This window comes from Megalobrama amblycephala, linkage group LG22, assembly GCF_018812025.1.
Source record: "Megalobrama amblycephala isolate DHTTF-2021 linkage group LG22, ASM1881202v1, whole genome shotgun sequence".
NCBI lineage: Eukaryota > Metazoa > Chordata > Actinopteri > Cypriniformes > Xenocyprididae > Megalobrama > Megalobrama amblycephala.
In genome coordinates, this window is record NC_063065.1 from 8828486 (window position 1) to 8843108 (window position 14623).

The 14623-nt window shown below is 37.7% G+C and overlaps 1 protein-coding gene across 1 annotated transcript in view; it reads right to left on the bottom strand.

Annotated features, from left to right (window-relative positions):
• The window catches only part of dpyda.1 (dihydropyrimidine dehydrogenase a, tandem duplicate 1), a 236397-nt gene that overhangs the window by 114903 nt on the left and 106871 nt on the right, over window positions 1-14623 (bottom strand). Inside the window, 1 exon segment of the mRNA XM_048175396.1 lies at window positions 9722-9937. Coding sequence (XP_048031353.1) covers window positions 9722-9937 — 216 coding nt within the window.

Sequence of the window (14623 nt, forward strand, 5' to 3'; positions counted from 1 at the left end):
CTGGCGGAAGCTCGATATTTGACTTCATGATGTTTAAATATGGATATTTTTTACAAAAACGTACCATTTCGCATCAAAAGGTCTTTATCTTTATCTAAAAATCTGAGAACACTAATTAAAATTCTTCTATTTTGCATTTTTTTCCTAATCAGAAAATCATTATAAATGTAATTAATTATATAATACATGAATTACAGAATGTCTTGGTACATGGTTTGTCAATGTCACAAATTTGCTTTGACAGTGACCCAGAAATCTGCAGAATCTGATTTGTTTTTTTAATCTTTTTAATTTTAAAGTTTGTTCATATCCAGGTTGAATCCCCCCCAAATCTACTGTAAAACACAAATGCTGGTCTAAAAGCAGCAAGCCTAGGTTTCTGTAAGGTGAGAAAAAGGTGCAGAAACCGGTTCTGATGAGTTTGGTTGAGGCCAACACTGCTGGCTGTCACAGTATTGCTGGCTAAACGAGGGGGGCCGCGGCCCGGGCCCCTGCACAAATGACAAGTGGCGCTGTTTGCCGCAAACCCCGATTCTGTCAGTCTTTACTTCTATCGCCTCTCCGTGTCATGTTAACCGCCAGTCACTGCCAGTGCGCCAATTACACAGCCAGGTTCCCGGGCATGCCACACACTCTCTTATTCTCTTTCTGTTAATAAAAAAAAAAAAAAGAAAAAAAAAAAAAGAGAGAGAGAGAGCGACTTCCACAAGACTTGCTGTGCAAGCTTACCCTAATTAACCATCAGCTTAATTAGACAATTTACTGTGTAATTAGCAGGCAATTAGTCAACACCTCTCAGATCGTAGTGACTGCTTTGACAGACCCACTTTTCCAATGCCGATTCCAGAGTCGAAAAGCACCTTAGTTGTTTATTTTCTCATCCCCTCCCCTAATGCGCGCCAACTGCACAGAGGCACAGCGTAATCACGGCTGATGAGACAGGTACGTCGAAAGACACATGTTAGTTAAGCGGGAGGCATGTGCGAGATGGGGACGGTCTGTCCTCCCGTCACCGCAGATGACTCCTCTGCATTACAAAAGCTTCTTTGGGATGTTTTCCCTGAGGGGAGAACGAGAGAAGCCTCATCAACGATCTGTGATTAAACAGGGGGCGTGAGGACAATAATGATACATTTTACAAAGCAATCATGAGGTAGTTCTCGGTCAAAAACCTCTCGTCAACAGCCACTTTAGCAAACCAACTAGTATGTAGAACATGATTAAATAGCGTCATGTCTCAAAGAAAGCTGATATTATGAAGCTTGAACTAGATTTTTTACATTTCCTGAATGTTGGCAGAACGTTGTTATGTGGATGCTAAGGTGTTCTGAGTGGTTTCTAAAGTGTTGCTATGCGGTTGCTGGGGTGTTTCTAGATGACTGCTTACTGGCCTAAACAAAAGTATCAATAACATCTTAGTTACTAGATAGAGAGTTGGGTCATATCCCTCCTTCAGATTTGGTCTGAAGTTTTTCACGCAAATTTATTTTAAAATTATCTGTGGCATATGGAAATATTTGACCATTTTGAGATTATCGGCATCAACTGTGCCAATTTACTGCACATAACATGGAGGAATAAAAAGTACACAACTTAGTAAATCGTGCGCATGATTTAGCCTACTATTTTTTTCCTGCATGTCCTGGTCTATACCAGTTAACTCTTTCCCCGCCAGCATTTTTAAAAAAAAAAAAGGTTTCCAGCCAGCACCAGCATTTTTTATAATTTTCACAAAACTATTTTGTACGGAAGAGGATTAGGGCCAAGCAATAATAAAATTTTCGAGAAAAAAGTCGAGATAAAATGTTGAGAATGAAGTCACTAAATTACGAGAAAAAAGGCGTTAAATTACGAGAACAAATTCATTAAATTATGAGAAAAAAGTTGTTAAATTTCGAGAAAAAAGTCGAGATAAAATGTTGAGAATAAACTCATTAAATTACGAGAAAAAAGTTGTTAAATTACGAGAACAAATTCGTTAAATTACAAATTTGTTCTCATAATTTAACAATTTTTTTCTCGTAATTTAATGAGTTTATTCTCATAATTTAATGAGTTTATTCTCAACATTTTATCTTGACTTTTTTCTCGAAATTTAACAACATTTTTCTCATAATTTAACAAATTTGTTCTAGTAATTTAACGACTTTTTTCTCGTAATTTAATTACTTTATTCTCAACATTTTATCTTGACTTTTTTCTCGAAATTTAACAAGTTTTTTCTCGAAATTTAACAACTTTAATCTCGAGATGGTTTTATTTATTTTTTTTATTATTGCTTGGCCCTAATCCTCTTCTGTAATTTTGTTGTATGAATATTTGAACATACAATATACAAAAGTTTCATTAAAAAAAGCAACATTTTGAGCAAAAAGCTGAGAAAATCAAGTTTTGCCAAAGACTACATCCATATCAGATTCAGATCGATGATCAAAACATAGATCTAGTCCATCAACACTTGCATAGTCATTTCATTCAGTAAAGTTAGGCAGATTTATATGATATATGTGCTGTAGCTTTATGTATGCTGTAGGTTACATGTGTGCAAGCAATGCTTCACTTGCTTGTTTTTTTATTTTAATAAAATTATTGAAAATTAATATATTTTTTTTTTTCGCCAAATGAAAAATCATATATGGTGATAGATCAATGTACAGTATCAGCCCTTATTTGAACATTTTGAGATTATCTGCATTAATTGTAGCAAAATAAATCTGCCATTCTACCTAGAAACTGTACACATGTTCTGTTTTCAAATATTTAAAAAAAAAATTGCCTACATCTTATTTGCCAATTTAAATTATATGATGACATGCATTATATGACCATCATGCACTTATTATATATAGGTATCAGCCTTATCAAGCACTATTAATTAGGTATGTTAAGTGTGTGTATAGACTTTCAAAAGGGTTGTGCTAGCCTCTTTCTCTCACTCTCCATCTCTCTCTCTCTCTGTCTCTCTCTTCACAGCAGGCCAGCATGCAGCTATGGGAGGCTATCCATCTCTCCGCTTTAACTCTGTCACAGAGCTGGAAGTGCAGAAATGCCTGTGTCACTTCCAAATACTCTCAAGGGACCCCCATCCCAGAATTCTCTCCTGCTGGTGTGAAATGGAAATGAGCCTGAATACAGTGCATGCTGGGTTGTGCCAATCTCCAGCTACAGCGAGCGCTCTAAAGGAACTGAAACAGCTCTCCTTAGTACTAGTACAGAAAAATTAATAGACATGTTTCTTTTTTCTATTTAACACATTCATATGAACCCTTCTGGGTTTAATCAAGCAGGGGGGAAAAAAATTAAAAATATGATGAAATTATAGTTTAAAGTCAATGTGAAATCAAATTGATGTATATATATATATTGATATATACCGGATTTGTTTTACACGGGAGATACATAACATTACAAAAATAAAATGGGTTGCTGTTCACATGTTGACTTTTCAAAAACAGAATTAGTTTTATTTTACACCAACCCAACTAAACCTGTTTCTCCTTACAATCAATCATACACAGCAGATCCACATCAGAAAAGAAGCAAATACTGTATGTAAATAAATCAAAATCAATTCCATTTCACAACAGAAGCTGTGAGATACAAGCTTGATGAGAACAAAACCGACAGAATATCTCATTATCCCACCCTGAGACCTGTAGCCCTTTAGCACACGAAACACTCATTTACAGAGTTACACATTACCAGCGCTACCTATTAAACACTCAAACCCTAAGAGGGTGTGGATGTGTGTATTTTGAGCGTACGCATGAGGTTCATGACCTTTAACCTTTCGGTTCTTGATAAAAATCCTGCAGTTGATTAAATCCCAGTCGCTAATTAGCAGAGAGACATATAAAGCCATTCAGTAGATGCAGAGAGAGAAAGTGAACACAGTGTGCGGCGGAGTGATGGGACACATCACACTTCATCTGTGTTACCATGGAGCTTCATCCAACATTTCTCATTAAATTAAAAACCTCGATCTGAGATGTACAGTAAATGTGTGCGTGTGTGTTTGTGTGTGCGCGCAAATGGGCCAGCTTCCCCGTGCGACTTCTTTCATTTTAACTGCGGTTAAAAAGTTGAGAAGCCGTCTTAATACGTCTTCATATTTAGTTTATTTAGATTTGCCCACTAAATCCTCCTACGCCGAGGTGAGAAGGCATGCTCAAGAATAGACTGATGTGCAGAGAAAGTTTCGCAAGATAAAGTTAAAGAGTTTAAGAGCTTTCTGTGGTGGGCGGAAGTCTGGCGGGTCAACAGCAATCATTCCTTACTCTTCTCACGTGAAAGACACAAAGGACTTGTGCACGAGTATATAAGCCAACGGCTAAAACTAGCACCTACAGACCTCTTTTGGGGTGCTGATTGGCGGAAAACTGGCGCATTTGCCATTAATCAGGTAAGCTCCAATTACAGGTGTGATTTAACCAGACTTGACCAGTCAAAAAGCTAATTGGGCTCAGTTGCCTTTGGATCTCGGCCTCGGCCCTGGAGGAAGCCTACGAATCATTCTCTCATTCCATAATTAGTCCGAAACAGGCCAAATGTATCAATCACATATCTAACAGTCCTGTAATTGGTGTGATGCATTCCAAAAAAAAAAAAAAAAAAAAATGGCTCGTGAAAAATGGATGTAGGGCCAACGGGTCGTGCGGAAGACAACATCCTTCGCCCTCTTTTCAAACGAGTAGCAAGAAAACAACACGTTTTCATATGCTATACAGTTCATTAATCCTAATTAACGGTCACAGAGCTTTGTTAGGCAGTTCTCCACCGGTCTAACACGCTACCGAGCTAATTAGCAATGCCGAGCACAAACGATGAGACCCAGAAGCGTGAAGATTCTCATATTCGTAGACAATCCTCTGAGCATCTCAAATTCTATCAATAGCATGCGGCGGTAATGTTGCGATAGGGGGGGGGCGCCGATGAAAAAAAAAAGCACAGGATATTAAAAAAAGAGAAATCCCCTGTGTTTAAGGTGGGTGATAGCGGCGTAGCGGCTGTTCATTCATATTGACATTAAGAACTTCTTTATCTTTTTTTCCCCAAAGAAAAGCCCCCTTACAATCTCTCCCACTGAGCACACAATAAAGAATAATATGATTTCTGTTTACAGAGATATCAGGTGGTATTTCAGCATATGCTGGCGGGCGATACATGCAACAGTATATTACAGCCCAATCTGGCATCTACAAATGTCAAGAGTAAAGCGCGACTCTGAAGAGAATGGTGCGGGGGATCCACTCGAGCTAGGAAGTTCACACAGACAACTTTGCGGGCGACCGTCAGTCGTCCACTACCTCTTTCAGGCACGCTTTACACGCTTTAACCAGCATGCTCCCGCATGCTGGGTTAAAAACAACCCAATTTGGGTTATTTGGCAAACCGGCGGTGGGTAAATATTGGACAGAACACATTCTGGGTTATTTTTACTTAGCTTGCTGGGTTTAATACATGAACCCATTTGTTGGGTTGTTTTTTTTTTAATAAGTGCTGGGTCAGTCAATTTGATATTGTTTTTTTTTTTTATTTAAAATAATAAAAATGCACTCTAAAATCTCTCTATACATATAGGACAGGAACGGTTCATATACAATATTTACGATAGGCAAGTCAATCATAAAATACTCCAAAACATTTAGTAAATGTTTTAGGACGTGACAGCAGCAGAAACAGCAGCCAATGGGAATCTAGTATCAGTAGGCTGTTCCAGTGCATTAAATGCCAATCTTATATATTCATTTTTGAAAAGTTACATAAAAACAGCATAACCTGGTGCCATCTCATCTGTCAGGTATCTAAGTTTCAACCGTCAAATGCATAGCGCGACCACAATGCTAGCGCACTAGAACAACAGCACTCCTATTATAGTCAGTGGAGCGCACAGCAAGTTTGTTACATATGACAACGATGTTGCGATGTTTTACAGCCCTGGTCGTGCATTTGTTCGACGGCCGTGAAACTTCCATGGTGGCGCCGGCGCGTTGTTCGCTTTGAGTGTAGATCCAGCGTATGCTGCATTTGAAGAAGGCTAGCATTCCAAGCATGTTAACATTTGGAGTACATGTAAACAAAAAAAGGTAAAATGTAAGACTACAGACATTTTCCTCGTTGTACAGTAATAATTTGATAGGGATACAATGTAATACATACTATATTTTCATTCAGGAAGTTTCCCCTAAGGAAGTTCTCTCTCAGAACAGAAAACAAAATGACCATTAAAGAGTTAGTTCACCCAAAAATGAAAATTCTGTCATTTATTACTCACCCTCATGTCGTTCCACACCCGTAAGACCTTTGTTCATCTTCGGAACACAAATTAAGATATTTTTGATAAAATTCGATGGCTCAGTGAATCCTGCATCGACCGCAAGATAATTAACACTATAATTAACATTAAACATTTTTGTGACTATAGTGGTTCAACCTTAATGTTATGAAGCGACGAGAATAATTTTTGTGTGGCAAAAAACAAAGTAACGACTTTATTCAACAATATCTTTTGATGGGCGATTTCAAAACACTGCTTCATGAAGCTTCGAAGCTTTATGAATCTTTTGTTTCGAATCAGTGGTTCGGAGCGTGTATCAAACTGCCAAAGTCACGTGATTTCAGTAAACGAGGCTTCGTTGCATCATAAGTGTTTTGAAATTTCAATGGTTCACCACTGGGGGGCGTGGCTTTAGCAGTTTGATACACGCTCCGAACCACTGATTCGAAACAAAAGATTCGTGAAGCTTCGAAGCTTCATGAAGCAGTGTTCTGAAATCGCCCATCACTAGATATTGTTGAATAAAGTCGTTATTTAGTTTTTTGGGCGCACAAAATGTATTCTTGTCGCTTCATAACATTAAGGATGAACCACTATAGTCACAAAAATTATTAATGTTAATTATAGTGTTCATTATCTTGCTGTCAATGCAGGCCTCACTGAGCCATCGGATTTTATCAAAAATATCTTAATTTGTGTTCCGAAGATGAACGAAGGTCTTACGGGTGTGGAACGACATGAGGGTGAGTAATAAATGACTGAATTTTCATTTTTGGGTGAACTAACCCTTTAAGTTCCAGTTTTAACTGGTTTGGCACAGACTACCCAACACTGGGTTACATAACCCAATAAAAATACCCAGCAGGCTGAACCCAGCATTTGAGTAAAAAAAAAAAACAACCCAGAATTTTTTAGAGTGCAAGAAAAAAGGTTGTCAGAGCGGGGAGATAATGCGATCTTAAGCAATACATCCAGATGGTGCACCGAGCTCCCAAGGTAAACCGAAGCCGGCGCAATTTCCAGCTTCTATTGTAACGTTTCGAGCCGCCTCTTCCCTCCCACCACCGCTTGTCTCTGGAAATAAAAAGCTGACCTTTTCCGAAGGGCCGGTGCACAGTTTATAAAAGCAGAAATGAAAGCAGGTGACAGGCGTCTATAAAACAGGAACAGCTACATCACTCACTCACACATCAGAGCAGGAGAAACATCATTTACACACTTCACATGCTGTCCCCCACTGTCTGAAATCAGCCGAGTGCCGAGGACCATGGGTCGGAATAAACAATTTGACTCAATCTTCCCTGCTCCTGCCTCCTGTCAGTAGCATATGGAACTTGCTGCGTTACTATAGCGATGTCTATCACAAGTTTGAGTGCTTGTCTTTTATTTTTAATCATTTTTTTAGCATTTATTTATTTTCTTTTAATATCCCTAGTGCTGCTAATGAGTGGAGGCAGCCAACACAGAACAAACATATGTTCATGATTAATACTGACGTTGCTAAAAAAAGAGAATATTTAAAGTTAATAAAACTGAGTAAATTAATTGCAACAGTTTGTTTTTTCAATTATAAGTTTGAATCTTTAACATTGAAAAAGAAAAGAGTAATTAAAACTATTTGAGTTCATGTTCATTTTAGTGGCAACATTTATAATCAACAATTCATAAGCACACTTAAATAGCTTTAAGCACAGAATAAAGACGAGGTGAGAATAACATCTGTCACGGTGTCATATCACCTTTCTCTCAACAGTTTCTGTTAACTGTTAACTGTTCTTTAATTAAATTTAATGAAAGTCTCATAAAAATATACTATAATTGCTACCTGAGAGATTGGATGAAACATGAAGGAAAGCAAGAACACAAATGAGATCTCTCATGACATCTCAGTTGTTTCTAAATGTGATTAAATGCAGTGCAAATGCTTTTATCATGCTTTTAAGATGTTTCTGCCGAGGCCCCTGTAATCGCACGTGTCTCCTCTAAAGTTTCAGAAGAGATCTCAAATCGGTGCTTAGATTTGTCAAGACATCGCAGCCTGCAATCAAAGCAATTGCAACATGAAATCAAACATTTCTTATCAGATTCTTCCAAGATCAAATGATCTTATCTTCTGTTTACACTGAAGTCAAAAAGTGACCTTTTTAATGTCTTGATAAACATTCCTACATTAATTCACATTAATTCACATTAAATATCCTGTTTCAAATGGAAATAGTATAAGGAATCTGAAAAGGGGAATGAAAATAGTGAATACTGTTATATGTTCACCTTAATGCTACAGATCAGTACTTAAATTAAACATAAATGAGAAAAGAACTGAATTTCCTGAGCCAAATATTTTCCAACCAGTGTTGTTATTGTTAACTAAAACTATTAAAAAATGAAAAAAAAAAGATGAAATAAAATAAAATGAAAATATTAGATGAAAAACAAAATAAAATAAAATAAAATAAGCTGATACTAAAATTACTAACACTTAAACTGAAATAAAAATAAATTAAAGGGATAGTTCACCCAAAAATGAAAATTTTGTCATTACTTACAAACCGGTATGAGTTTCTTACTTCTGTTGAACACAAAAGAAGATATTTTGAAGAATGTTGGTAACCAGACAGTTAACCGTAGCCATTGACTTCTATAGTAGGAAAAAAATACTATGGAAGTCAATGGGGTCCATCAACTGTCTGGTTACCAACATTCTTCAAAATATCTTCTTTTGTGTTTAACAGAAGAAAGAAACTCATACCAGTTTGGAACAACATAAGGGTGAGTAAATGATGACAGAATTTTAATTTTTGGGTGAACTATCCTTTTAAATTTAAAATGAAACATATAAAAAGCAAATTAATTAAAATTAAAATGAAAACTGAAAATTAAAAAATCTAAATCTAAAATAAATATTGAATAAAAAGTATATATGTATATATATATATATGTATATATATATATATAAAGCTAAATATTAAATAAATACTAATAAAATGAAAAATAAAATTAAATATAAAAATTAAATAATAAAAATTAAATAAAATAATAAAATAAAATGCTAAATATTAAATAAATACTAATACAAAATATTAATAAATACTATAATAGTATATAAATAATAACTTAATTAGTAATACTTTAAAATAAAATAATAAAACAAAAACAAAACAAAATAAAATAAAAAAATAAAATACAAAACATAAAGCAAAGCAAAGCAAAGCAAAGCAAAACAAAACAAAACAAAACAAAACAAAACAAAACAAAACAAAACAAAACAAAACAAAACAAAACAAAACAAAACAAAACAAAATAATGGGTATTGTCATATCTGGGGGTCCAAACCCAGAGGTACGAAAAAGCAACCTTTGAGCAACTCTGCGGCTCTTCTGAAGATATAAAACCAAAAACCACTATAGTTTATTTAGCATTATGTGTGCTGTTCATGTTAAGTACCTTGTCCAATGAAAACGTTTTGGTGAGGGCGAAACCCCAACCCTGCTCAAAGGCCCTGCGGATCATGGCGGCGCTGGTGGTGGGTGGAGCACTAGCCAGTCCGAACGGGTTGGGGAACGTGATGCCGCACATCTTCACGCTGATGTCCACCATGTCTATGGGTGAGTAGAAGAGAGGCAGCTGGGGCGGCCCGCTGACCGTCTGCCCGAAGATGGACTGTAACGACAAACAATCACATCACACATGTGAGACTTCAAAGGCATTTTCCTACTTTGTGAGGAGGAAAATTGGCCACATTCACACAGACAAAGCTCTGAATCCCAGCAGAAAGCTCACGGTCGTTCTGAATGCAAGTTTCTGAAGGTTACTCTGGCGTTACGGTCCGCCACACGTGTGCATTTAAAGCTACAATGGTGCGGCTGATGGCTGTGAGATTGCTGAGTGTGTTTGTGTGCGGCATTGTTTATCTCTTTACATCGTGGCACAAAAGCAGCAAATAGCAGTCATACATCAGCTCTCTCTCTAATGAGCCTCACGTTTATCAAACACGTATGATTGCCCTTGTGGTGATGTCACAGCCGCATAATGAACGAGGGGGTGTCAAGTGAAGAGAAAATGAGAGCAGGAACATGACAGCCCACATCCTCCACAGAGAGGCCTCGTCACAGGGAGAGAGAGGAAGCTAGCGAGAGAAACACCCGAGACAAACAACTAATGCCGAGGGACGTTCCTGAACCCACTCGGGCCCTGACGGATGTGCTGTAGTTGTCAAACACTTTGTACACCAGATAGATCTTTGGCAAATGATATGCTATTGATTTTTCTTTTTTTTCAGAAGCACTTGAGGTAATTAGCATCTAAGATATGATACAATATGACACAATGTGAAAGATATGAGGAAAATTAAAGGGGACATATCATGAAAATCTGACTTTTTCCATGTTTAAGTGCTATAATCGGTCTCTGGTGCATCTACCAACCTAGAAAACGTGAAAAAGACAACCCAGTAACTTTGTTTTGCCAAGCCTTTCTCTGCACGCATGTGAAAAAACAAGTCACTCAGATTTCATTTCCCTAGTGACGTAGGAAGGGGATCTTATTTTAATATTACCACCCCTTCATTTGCACTTTCCACCCACAGCGCTGCCATTTTGTTTTCGCAAGCGACAGCGGTGTACCAGTTCTAATGCCATGGCAAAAGTTCGAGCAAAGCATGCTAACTGTTCTGTCGTTGGCTACACAGACACTATTTAGGCCATGTTGGGCTGCTTTAGAGAAGAGGAAGAGTTGTTGTAGTAGAGTATTGTTGTCATGCCGTCATTTTACGCCAGACTGATTTACAAACGAGGGTCAATTCAACGCTGGATTTGCACAAAAGATTAACATGAGGCACATGCTAGTCGATGAGTTGAATCAACTCCACAGCAACTACATAAATTTATCCACTAACCGTTCAGAAACGTCCAGTTTCATTCTAAAAGTTGTAACTTCTTCCTGAGTCTCTCCATCAGTGTCGACTCCGGTTTGAACAATGTAAGGCTGAACACCGTTACTGACAATCCTCATTTTGGCTGCGTGAGATTATCCAGCTTTGTTGTTGTTGACCAAACGAAGCACAAGCTGTTAAAGCTCCGCCCTCTTCTGGAAAGCTCATTTGCATTTAAAGGGACACGCACAAAAATGACATGTTTTTTGTTCACACCAAATAGGGGCAAATTTGACAAGCTTTAATAAATGATCTGTGGGGTATTTTGAGCTGAAACTTCACAGACACATTCTGGGGAGACCTGAGACTTATATTACATCTTGTAAAAAGGGGCATTAAAGCTTGCCCTTTAAAGCTTGTCATGTTGTGTTTCACCTCTAAGCTAGTTAGTTTGGTTCATGGCTTATAACTCCTTGATGAAGACTTTTTTAAAAATCCCTATGTGAAAACTGAATAGTAAAAATGCTTCCGGAACCAAGGTTTCTGAAAAAGTGGGCGGTCACTGTTGGACTCTATTGTGATTGGTCATGTATTCTATGCATGCATTTGACCATCGATAGTCATCGATAACAGCAAGGCAACCAAAGAACCAAAGACTAAAAATTAAGCTAACAGTACTATTTTTCTATTTGCAAGCAATTTTTTTCCTTCAGGAAACACAAATCTAGTTTATTTTATTGAAAAACATGTGAAACATATATACAAATATGAATAATATTAAAATACCCAGGGACAAGTACATGAACACACATCAGAGCTCTCAGGTGGGACTTGTTTTGAGCTGATCTGAGAGCTGTTCTTACATTAGTCTTGCAATCTTTCTGCAAATGACTCTATTCGTTCCCTCAGCTGCGGTCCATTACCGTAAAAACAACAACGCAATCTGTTGCCTTCCCTTGAACACTACACATGGTAATTTCATCAGCAAATAAACAGTTATCTCTGCTTTGCTCTAGCCACAGACATGGACAGACTATTAACCCCTCGCTGACCCACCACTGCTGGAGAAAAGCTGCACTTAACCGTGAGATTCCCCCATATGGATGTCAAATACCTACAGGAGCTTCACCCCTTGTGTCTTAGAGCACTCAACGAGACATTAAACAGACCATTTACTTAGAATTTAATGCTATTACGGTAGAGGTCAAATTTCCAATGCCTTTATGATTCTGGTCAAATAAAATATGTTTTACACAATGTCTAAAAGTTGTCCATAGTCTTATATGTGAATGCAGTGCTTATTAGTGTGTTATAAATGTTTGTTTTGGTAATTTTTCATCAACATTTAAAAAAGAAAAGAAAAAAAGACTGACACCCATAAATTACGCCTATGGGCATGCATCTACTAAATTATTCATTCAAGAGTGTAGTGCAAGTTTACAGCTCATTGTCACAGTTGTAAACACACCGGCTTTCTTTTTCCATGAGGGGGTTTGGCATCGCGGCGGCCTTGTTTCCAGACAGAGAGTTAAAGAAAGCGACACGCATGTCTCCCAGAAATCCTGAAATATTCAAACAATCAGATGAGGACTTCGAAACTCCCAGTGTTTCCCATTTTGTGTGTCTTATGCATCAGACGTTCAGCTAACGGTCCATGGAAGTGATGTCTGAGGCTGAGACTATGCACAATATGAAAACTATGTGTATAAAGCAAACAAGGTCAATTTAAAGTAACCTGCGATGAAAAAAAGCCAAATACTCACTCATGAACGGCCTCCTTTTGTATCTGGCCATGAGTAAACTGTCATATAGTCATGCAAACAGTCAGTGTTTTGTCACACATATCTCCTTAATTACATAATACATGTCATTGCTCTTTAATTTCTGCCTGGATTCTGATGGTTTTATTGGTGCATGGGTTTGATGGGTTTAGCAGCATGCACAGCCACTGATGTCTCTGCAGGGTCTCAGCCTGTGTGTGTGTGTTTGACAGGCAGGGGGCCTCTATAAGCCCCTCTCAGGAGCCCAGGCTGATCTGGCTCAGCTAACGGGACAATCCGAAGTGCTCTCTCTCCCTCCCTGACCTCCCTCCTTCACTCTCCACAGTTACTTTGCTAGTAGCAAACTAATTAAGCCGAACAAGCTCACATCGCCAGTGCCTCTGAGGTGAGATTTACGGAATAATCCTGTGCGGAACAGCGTTCTCGCTGTGTGGCCCCGGCAAGCGGCTCTGCCGCATGAAGCCACAGGAAGACCATTGTCCTACCGCCCGCTATAATGCTAATTTATTCCTTATTGTGCTCTGATTACTCATAAACATACTCATATTGAGAGGCTTTTGTATCCAGCGGTGTCACAGCTCACTCTTTGTAGAGCGCATGTAAAGCTCTCATCTACATAATTAATCAGCACTCCAAATCCTCCTTTTCCATTGGGTTTTGTGATCTTAACACGGGACATAATCAGGGCAACATCTGTTTCGGTCTCATCAGCACAAAAGCAAGTGTTTTCAAATGTGAATATGTCGAGGAAATGAACTTGGGTGTGTGTTTACGGTGCCAGATCTCAAAATATTGTTATTTGGGCAGCTGACATGACATCTCATAGCAGGGACAGCATAAATGGCATTTACAATAATTATTACCTAATTATTATGTGTGTGGCTTGTATAACCTCATCTTAAAGGGTTATTTGGACAAAAAAATACACATTGTACATCTTTTTTTTTTTTTTTTTTTTTATTTTATGAGAAACACAAAAACATGGCTCTTTTTCATACGTACGGGGCCACCAGGCTCCAAAAAGAACAAAAAAAGAACCATGAAATTAGTCTCAAATGTGACCCTGGACCACAAAACCAGTCATAAGTTTGGTATAAGTTTCATAAGTTTCATCAACATTTAAAAAAGAAAAGAAAAAAAAGACTGACACCCATAAATGGGCATGCATCTACTAAATTATTAATTCAAGAGTGTAGTGCAAGTTTACAGCAACAATTGCTCATTGTCACAGTTGTAAACACACCGGCTTTCTTTTTCCATGAGGGGGTTTGGCATTGTGGCAGCCTTGTTTCAAGGCAAACCGTTAAAGAAAGCGACACGCGGGTCTCCCAGAAATTATATTATGTGTGTGGCTTGTATAACCTCATCTTAAAGGGTTATTTTGACAAAAAATACACATTGTACATCTTTTTTTTTCTTTTTTTTTAATTTTATGAGAAACACAAAAACATGGCTCTTTTTCATATGTACGGGGCCACCAGGCTCCAAAAAGAACAAAAAAAGAACCATGACATTAGTCTCAAATGTGACCCTGGACCACAAAACCAGTCATAAGTGTCAATTTTTTGAAACTGAGATTTATACCTGAAAGCTGAATATATAAGCTTTCCATTGATGTAAGGTTTGTTAGGACAATATTTAGTCGAGATACAACTATTTGAAAATCTGGAATCTGAGGGTGCAAAAAAATCAAAA